The sequence below is a fragment of the Alnus glutinosa genome, chromosome 2, assembly GCF_958979055.1.
Source record: "Alnus glutinosa chromosome 2, dhAlnGlut1.1, whole genome shotgun sequence".
In the NCBI taxonomy this organism is placed as follows: domain Eukaryota; kingdom Viridiplantae; phylum Streptophyta; class Magnoliopsida; order Fagales; family Betulaceae; genus Alnus; species Alnus glutinosa.
Genome location: NC_084887.1, coordinates 1,070,074 through 1,079,671, shown reverse-complemented (window position 1 = coordinate 1,079,671; position 9,598 = coordinate 1,070,074). Strand labels below are relative to the sequence as shown.

General features: G+C 35.7%; 1 protein-coding gene across 1 annotated transcript; it reads left to right on the top strand.

Annotated features, from left to right (window-relative positions):
- Positions 1-846: 846 nt before the first annotated feature.
- LOC133861859 (receptor-like protein 9DC3) lies at positions 847-3,671 on the top strand. The gene has a single exon (XM_062297675.1). The coding sequence runs from the start codon at positions 847-849 to the stop codon at positions 3,454-3,456; it is 2,610 nt and encodes an 869-aa protein (XP_062153659.1). The 3' UTR covers positions 3,457-3,671.
- The last annotated feature ends 5,927 nt before the right edge of the window (positions 3,672-9,598 follow it).

The window sequence follows — 9,598 nt, the reverse complement described above, 5'->3', positions numbered from 1 at the left end:
TTTACAACATAGATAGTTGTGGAATTTGACAGAGATTTGAGAATACAAAATACTATACTGGAAGGTGATGCACTAAAATAGAATATGCTTTTCAGAAAGAAGACAATGTTGCACATCCAATCATAGCACATCTTACATTCTTTTCCATGATAATTTCGTAGAACATAGTCGTATGTTAACCACATCACAAGTAATTGTTTTGTCCGACCACCAATAATTTAGGACCCAATATCTAATAAAAATTTTCCCAATAATGAAGGCTTTAAAGCATATGATAATTTTAAGGGCATTGAAGAGCATATGATGCAATAATTAGGTGCAAGACAGAAACATGTCTTTATATATATATATGTATTCTTATTCTTTCTAAAATTCTTCCAACCAATTTTATTTTATTTTATTTTTCAAAACTTTCAAGTTTTTTTAATAATCACTGTTTAATTTAGTATAAAATTAATCTTAGTACTGATGAGAGAGAAAGATGACATTTTAGAGTCTTCCAATAATGCTAAGCTGGTTAAAGTCTTCACAGGAACATGCTTGTATGTCTCTGTACCTATAATTAAGGATCGTATTGGCGGAGGGGAGAGAGTGACAGGTTGACTAATGAGATTGCTCGTTACTTGTGATCTAATTAAGATCCCCTGACACACGCAGAGGACTCCTGACTTCAATTGAGGCTTTTCTTTTTTTCTTTTTTCTTTTTTTTAGTAAAGCTTCCCATTGCCGAAGTTTCATATTAAGCGCACATAACTTCTGTGCAGCCTATAAATTAAAGCTCGATCTCCTATAGCTTCACTTCCAAGCATATCTAAGACCAAATAGAAAAACAGTAGTACAACCATTATGGGTTTACCGCTTCCTCTCTTCATTTTCATGCCCTTCCTTCTCGTGCTTTCACTGTTGCATCTTGTACTCACTCATTCTTCTCCTTTTATGCAACCCCCGTGCCATCACGACGACAGCTCTGCCTTGTTGCAATTCAAGGAAAGCCTTGTTATAAACCAGTCTGCTTCTCCTTTTCTTTATTGTAAAAAAAATGTTTCGTCTTGGACAGTAGAAGGGGACAAAAGTGATTGCTGCTCATGGGCTGGGGTGGAGTGCGATGAGGACACTGGTCATGTAATTGGCCTCGACCTCAGTAACAACTGTCTATATGGCTCTATTAACTCCAACAGTAGCCTTTTTCGTCTTGTTCACCTCCAATGGCTTGACCTTTCCTGCAATGACTTTAACCAGTCTCATATCCCGTCCCAGGTACGTGATCTCACAAAACTAATAAATCTCGATCTCCATTGGTCTAGTTTTTCTGGTCAAATCCCGTTAGAAATTTCACAATTGTCGCACTTGTCATCTCTCGACCTGTCCAATAATTTTATGGGCTCTCCTGACTACCCCACTTTGGATCTCAAAAAGCCCACCCTCAGAAGACTAGTTGCAAATCTGACCCGCCTACAAAAGCTTGATTTGAGTTTTGTGAACATTAGCTCTACGGTGCCTAACATTTTGGCAAATTTGTCTTCTTTAACATCCCTCACTCTTGCTGATTGTGGTTTGCAAGGGGAATTTCCAATAGGCATCTTTATGCTACCAAATTTAGAGCATCTTAATGTAGGTGGCAATGAAGGCCTCACTGGCTATTTGCCTGACTTTACATGGAGTAGTCCGCTTGAGACATTAATCCTCAAAGACACGAGTTTCTCAGGTGAGCTACCAGCTTCTATAGAAAACCTTGGCAACTTGACGGAGTTGGATATGAGTAGTTGCAATTTCTCGGGGTTCATTCCATCTTCAATTGGTAACATCACTGAACTCTTTGCTCTTCACCTTTCAAGTAATTCTCTCATGGGTAACATCCCGCCTTCACTTGGAAAATTTGTTCAACTCTTTGACTTAGACGTTTCTCACAATCAATTGACAGGTCCAGTCCCTTTTGAGGTTATAAACTTACCACCACTGATGTTTGCTGATCTTAGCTATAATCTTTTGCACGATGAAATGCATTTTGAGCTTTTGAACGGGACAGAATTGATCTTCCTTAAACTGAACAACAACCGGTTAAGTGGCCCAATACTTACTTTTGTGCCTACAACTCTACTATATCTTGATCTTTCTAACAACTTTTTCACAAGCTTTGGTCATCATCCAACTTTTCTTCCATTGACTGAACTAATATTTCTTGATCTCAAGTCCAATTTGCTTCAAGGATCACTTCCTATTCCACCGATCTCCACTGTACATTTTGATATTTCCAACAACTTATTGACCGGAAATGTTCCAGAATTGTTTTGCAATCTTAGGTCCCTTCAAGTCTTTGATTTGGCTAATAACAGCTTAAGTGGTTCACTTCCTCAATGCTCGGACAACTTTGATGCTTCTCTATCAGTACTTAATTTGCAAAGGAACAAATTTCAAGGAAGCATTCCAAAAACTTGGATTAAAGGAGGCCAATTGAAGATAATAAATTTAAGTCAAAACAAATTTCAAGGGCATTTATCGAGATCATTGGCCAAGTGTACGATGCTCAAGGTCCTAGATCTAAGCAATAACGAATTCAATGACAGATTTCCCTCTTGGTTGGAAAATCTTCCAAGTTTAGAGGTTCTCATTTTGCTGTCAAATAAATTCCACGGCCCAATAAAGACTTCTAAGAGTGAATACATGTTCCCAAACTTGCGAATCATTGACCTCTCTCACAACAATTTTGTTGGAAATCTACCACTAAAACTTTTCGGCAATTGTAATGTTAAAACATCCGAGACTGCAAATCATTTGACATATATTCAAGTAAACTCACTTCTTACTGGTTTCAAGAGTTTTGAATATAATTACTCCATGACAATGACAAACAAAGGCGAGATTATGTTCTATGAGAAGGTCCAAGAATTACTCATGGTTGTTGATATCTCAAGAAATAGATTTGACGGTGAGATTTCAAAATTTATTGAAAATTTAAGGGGGTTTCAGTTGCTCAATCTTTCTAATAATGCTCTTACCGGTCACATCCCACCATCTTTAGGGAGCCTTACGGAGCTTGAAGCATTGGACCTTTCTCAAAACATGTTGTCGGGGAAGATTCCACAACAGCTAACACAGCTTACTTTCTTAGAATTCTTCAACATTTCTCATAATAATTTCACTGGACCGATACCACGAGGGAAACAATTTGATACATTTGAGAACAATTCATTTGAAGGGAATCCAGGGTTGTGTGGGAGACCATTGACAAAGACTTGCGAGAATTCTGATGAGCTGCCTTCTCAACCTTCCATCTCTCAAGAAAGTCAAGACTTTGAATCACCATTTGAATTTGGTTGGAAAATAGTTGTGATTGGGTATGGATTTGGATTTGCTCTTGGAGTAATCATTGGGCCCATTGTGATCGCAAGGAAGCATGATTGGTTAATGAAGACCTTCCGAATAAGGCCACTGAGTAGGAGAAGAGGCCGAAATTAAATAAAACAGTCTGGACAGGATGCCTTCCCAAAGCAATATATGTAATATTATACTCGTGTTTTTTTACTTGTAATCTTATTTTTCTGTGTAATGTGTTTCTTTCTATTTTTATTATTGTTTTGTGTATTTTGGATTAGCGTGGCATTATGATGTTGTATGTAAAATGTTTTGGTAAGATTTTTTATATATATGCTCTTTCTATATTGTTTTTGCAAGTTAATAATGAACGTGAAATCCTTTTTATCTCACACTTCTAATTGGAAACCTTTTTTTTTTTTTTCTTTACACTAATTATCAACTGTCTTAAATACTGGCTGAAGTTCAAATCTAATTTCTTTAGAATAGAAAGGAGATTTGTAATTTTCAAATTGTGAGTGAATTGTTTGTGCTATGTATTTCGTATGTGTAATTTAATTGCTGAACACCCTGTACTTTGTTTTCGCTCGGTATTCTCTTCAGTATATTCTTTGAAAGTTGTGGTTTGTTCAGCTAAGCGTTTGCTAGAGCTAACGGCGTTGAGCGTTGCTGAATGTTTGTATAGTTAATTTACATCTTCTATATGCAAAAATGTTGTGATAGTTTGCTCGAAAATCAACACCACTCCAATACCCATGATTCTCGGTCCTTTGCTCTATTGACCAACAAACCTCCAAAATCACTAGGCTTTTTTTTCCACACTTTACAGTTTTTCTATATTCTCCTTGTCCTTCTAGAACAATATACAACCATTGTGACATACCCGAATCTTGTCATATCAAAGCCCAACTCCGTCGTGTATTTTTTAGCCATGTATGTGCTCTTCAGCAACGACGCATCCAGTGGAAAACCTCATGCAACATTTCACGCATCTTGCTGAAATCATCATGTACTGACTTCCTATGAACGGGGGTGTTTGTAGCTTGATTAGAAGTAGCCCCAAATTGTTCACCATGAGCATACCAACAAGTGTAACCCTAACAATTCTCATAATTTATCAAATGGGCATGTACCATACCTCATACCCATGCTAAGCCATTGGCACACTCGTACATGGTCAACGAATCATCCCATTAACAATCCCATTGTTAAATGTGAACTCCAAAAAGTCATTGACCTCTCTAACATACTCTTTCGACCATTTGTTCTCTGTCATTTAACTCTTGTTCACTGCTTAACTACATCAAACGTGTAGAAACTTATTAACCATCGTCTCAAAGTTGAACCCCAATACACATTAAATCTTTTTCTTTTTCTTTTTTTCTAATTTTATTAAACAATAAACACCTACTACCTTTGATGTTTGAGTGGTTAATGAAGTTTAAGACATGTTAGAGAATGAAGGCATAGGGATCGATGTAAAATCTCCAAGATATGAAGATTTGAGCAAATCTAAAAGTTGCCTCAAATAGGTTCTTTTTACCTTTGATGAATGGGTTAAGTGCGATGAGGACATAAGTCATACAACTGGGAGTAATGTTGTCCGTCAATTTTTTATTACTCTTATGTCCCTTCAAGAATGTTGTGACTTTTAAAATCACCATTGAGCTTGTGATAAGTAATGCTAGAAATCTCTCATGTATCCCTCTATAAATGAAGTGGCCTTCAAAATTATCATTGAGTTTGTGATTGATCACTATTGAATTTTAATCAAATGGTGCTCTTAAAAGCCACCTTATTTTTGGAATGATACAAGAGTGACATATGAGGGACTTTAAAAATAAACTCGTTTGTTATTGATCACTATTTAATTTTAATCAAGTTGTTATTTTAAAAGCCACATCATTCTTAATTGGACACAAGAATAACACAAGAATGACTTCTAAAATTACTCTATAGTTGACCTTGGCCTTTGTAGAAGACTTTGTAGAAATTAACTCTAACACTAGCCTTTTCCGCCTTTTTCACCTCCAAAGGTTTGACCGTGCCAAAAATTACTTAAAAGGATTCTCAAATTCCATCCACTAATCTCCAAATTATTATCTTTCGAACAATTCCTCATTCACTCGAAATATTCCAGAATTGATTTGCAATCTACGTTCACTTGAAATCCTTGATTTGATAAATGTCTTCTTAATGGTTGACTTCATTGATACTTGCAACAATTGGTGATTCTTTAGTAATTCTTGATACACAAAGTAATAAATTTCGAGGAAGCTAAGCAATTCAGAAACTTGGACAAAAGGAAGCCAATTAAGTCTAATAAATTAAATCAAAACAAATTTCAAGGGTGGTTACCAAGATCATCGGCCAATTGTACCATGTTAGAGGTCCTTGACGTCTATATATATAATAACCAATAATTATTAGAAATTCAATTTGTCATGCCCCAATCTCATCTTGTCTCATTATTGAGTTGACGTAATAATATTCATTTTCTTCTTAAACAAGGGCTAACATGGTAGAAACAAGGGCTAACAAATAACAGAGAGTTCAATTATATGTTCCCTCATTGGTTGGAAAATCTTCAAAATTTAAAGGTTGTCATTTTTTTTTATCAGGTAAAGGTTGTCATTTTGCATTCAAACAGATTCAACTTCTACTACTGATCAATATAATTAAATTCCCTTAGAAGTTTTTTATTTTTATTAAAAGATCCCTTCCAATATATTATATATATAAATAGACCAAACGGCCTAATGTTCAGGGTTACAACAATTCTCTAATAAATTAAGTCAGAGGCAAGAAATAGAGTTTTTTCAATCCATGCACAGTCAGACTGAGATCATAACAGACCAAAACTGCTAAAAAGTAACCTAAACAATAAAAGATACATCTACATTACATGAATACCTATAAAGATCTCGGAAAGAGCAAACATTCTGAACAATAAATGATTTTTACAGACCAGATTCGAAACTAAAACCAACAGAGCAGACCGAAAAAAACAAGAAAGCAAAAAAAAAAAAAAAAACCATGGTTATCTCCCGAGAATTCTTCCCGTTGGAAATATCCCAAAGCCAGTTTGACCCATAATAGAAATGTCCCAAAACAAAGACCCGAAACCATGTTGTACCAGACGGTTGTGCCACCAGTAGGCAACAAAACCGCATCATTAGCCTTTGAACATGACGTTAGTTTATACGCAAATAGTTACGGCCCAAAAGCGTTCACACCCACAGAGACCCAAAACCAACACTTTCTCACAGCCCATTGTAGCTATACAATGCCAATAATCATTGTTTAAGCTAAGCTTGGCAATTTGGGATGACGGGTCGGGTACGTGTCGACCCGTCAGGTTGGCGGGTTGAAGTGCAACCCGATTAGCAACCTGAATACAGCTCGATTAATAATCGGGTTGGAACGGGTCAACCTGTCGGGTTGACGTGTCAACCCGATTGTGTTTATTTTTTTTTTTTTAAAAAAAAAAAAAATGTCATAAACGGGTTGATGTGTCGTAAACAGGTTGGTGAGTTGGAAAAAATTTAATCGGGCCGTAATCAGGTTGGCAGGTCGACCCACCAGACACGATTCTAATCGGGGTCATAATCGGGTTGACCCCATTATGACCCAAACCCGATTAGCCCAAACCCAAACCCTATATTTTTATGTCATGTTCGTGCTGGGTTTGCGGGTCGTGTCGAAAATTGTCAAACCTTAGTTTAGGCTTTAGCTTCTATGATAATGATAGATATAATGGGTTTAACTTTTCTACGAAGATACAATTTTTTCCTTTATTCTCTAACTAACATTCTTATATTTTATTATACAATTCTCCTCATTTATATTTAAATATGAAAACTAATTAATTAAAATATTAGGAAAAGTACCCACACATAGCCCTCAAACTACAAAATTTACAATGTACCCCCCTCTGTACCAAAAATAGCAAAAATACTTTTATACAAAGTTTCAAAAAACAAAATGAAAAAAAAAAAAAAAAAAAAAAAACAGAAAAATATTTATAAAAGTATTTGTCTTTTTGAGAAGTTTTAAAAGTATTTTTAGGACAAAAACGGTACGTTGCTATTTTATGGTAATTTGAAGGCAGCAATTAATTAAAAGTTTTGGAGGACATTAAAAATTGCCTAATAATTAAAAAAGGGTACTTATAGTTTCTCCTAAAACATTTAGGTTCGTTTGATTCGCATAATAGACCCATAAAATGGAATGACTATTCTCATGGAATAGTTTTTCTTTTATTTGGTAGAGTTCTATTTCTTGAAATTGAAATAACTATTCCCTTATGAAGAGAAATATTTATTCCTCTAAAAAATATCTATTGCTCAAGCTTTTTGCTCGGGGCTGCATGCCGCATGGATCAGTTATCATGCTCCACCAAATGCAGTGAGTGAACATAATAAAATAGTGGGAAAATAATTTTTGAGTTGGTAAAAAGTGATAGACCGTGATATAAATTAAAGTAAAAAAAATTTGTATAGAAAAGTGAAAAAGTTTTGTATGTAGTAGATTTTTTTATTTGAATAGTAATAAAAAATTATTTATATAATATAAAAAGTAAAAAAAGTTAAAATGTTTTCATGTTGATTGTTTTAGAAAAATGTGAATAAAGTAAGGAAAAAGACACGCACTACTCTGTTATGGTCTGTGCGTTGCCAAACACTGCCCTTGCTATATCCTTGAGGCAGGTGCGGAGGAAAAACCATGCTAGTTATGGAAACAACAGTCGCGGGCAAACAGTAACTGCTCCTTCTCGGATACCCTGTTTTCTAGAGCAAAAACTTGGCCCTCCAACAATTGTTAGGAGCAGATGATCCTACTATCGCCATCGCTGCAAGCCACCATGTGCAATCAAAGTATAGGGACCACCATTTAGTCCACCAGCATCATCTCCTTGGACACTAGATGGCATATCTACTATCTTCCCCGACTTGGCAACCAGCAAACTTCTGCACTACCTGCTTGACCACCCTGGAATAAAATCTATTTTCACCCAAGACCGTGAAAACATTCGTCCCAGATTGGGTGTCCTTCCTCGGAGAATAACCACAACCAAAACATAAAAACTACATCTCCATTCCAAAAAAGGACGAGACAAAACTACCTTCTTCTCCAAAGGAAAAAACGTCGCCCCAAGAAAGAAAACACGCTACCAATTTTGAAGAAGACAAACACGTACAAATCACCATGCCCTCCTCCTCAACAAACAAGGCTTTTTTCTTTAGATTCTCTTCCAGGAAATAACTGCTACAGAGTGTTTTTCTTTTACACTGGATTAGGCTCATATGAGTTACCTTAATTCCCTTAGAAGTCAGAACGTCCTTCTTTCCCCTTTGTTAAATTTTTATAAGTTATCAAATGCAACGCTTGCCTCCAATTTTTTTCTCCTTACCTTTCACGAATTATTCCTTGGCATTAATATGTTTTGTTAAGCATCTCCAAATTTTGTCTTCGTAAGGTTTCCACCCTCGTGCATTTGATATAGAAATTGGGGAGTGATCCTTACATTCACAATACACAACAATGACACAACACCAAAGCACAATGGAGTGGGGTTCATGTGTGGGTCTCACTCCATTGTGCCTTGGTGTTGTGTCATTGTTGTGTAGTGTGAGTGTTTTAATCATTTTTCTTAGAAATTACAAATTTACAAGCCACCGTAATATAAGAAGGCTAGGTCAATATATAAGAGTATTCTCATTAGAACATTTGGCTAGCCTAGCCTCCAAGTAAAAAATTGGCAAAAGTTCATCTCCATCCAACTAGCCAATTTAGCCAAAAAGATGTCTAGCTGCTTCAATAGAATTAGGATTCTCTCAAGTTATCTGTCCAAATTTGAGAGAATTCGAGTAGTGATTGTGATAGAGCACTTATGAGACCCACTTAACCTAATAAAAACTGGGCAGCCCAACTTTTATTGTTAGCGAAATAAGCTTAGACACAGCGGAGGACTTCATTGTTTTCAGAGTGGAAGACTTCTTTCGAAAGCTAGATTAGTTCGTAATAAATAATCAGCATTTCATAGTGTGGAGGACTTGTATAGTAAAAGTAATTGACTAATTTCCACGTCTCCCATTATCACCACTTCTGTCGAAAAATTCATTTTAAAGACTCCATTAATAATAATCACTTTTTAAATATATATATATATATATATATATATTAATAATATGAAAGGAACAATGCAAACTCTACTCCAACGTCGCCAAGGGTTACACTTTTTCCATAACCAAGTTGTGTTTTTTTTTTTTTTTGGTGAGTAACC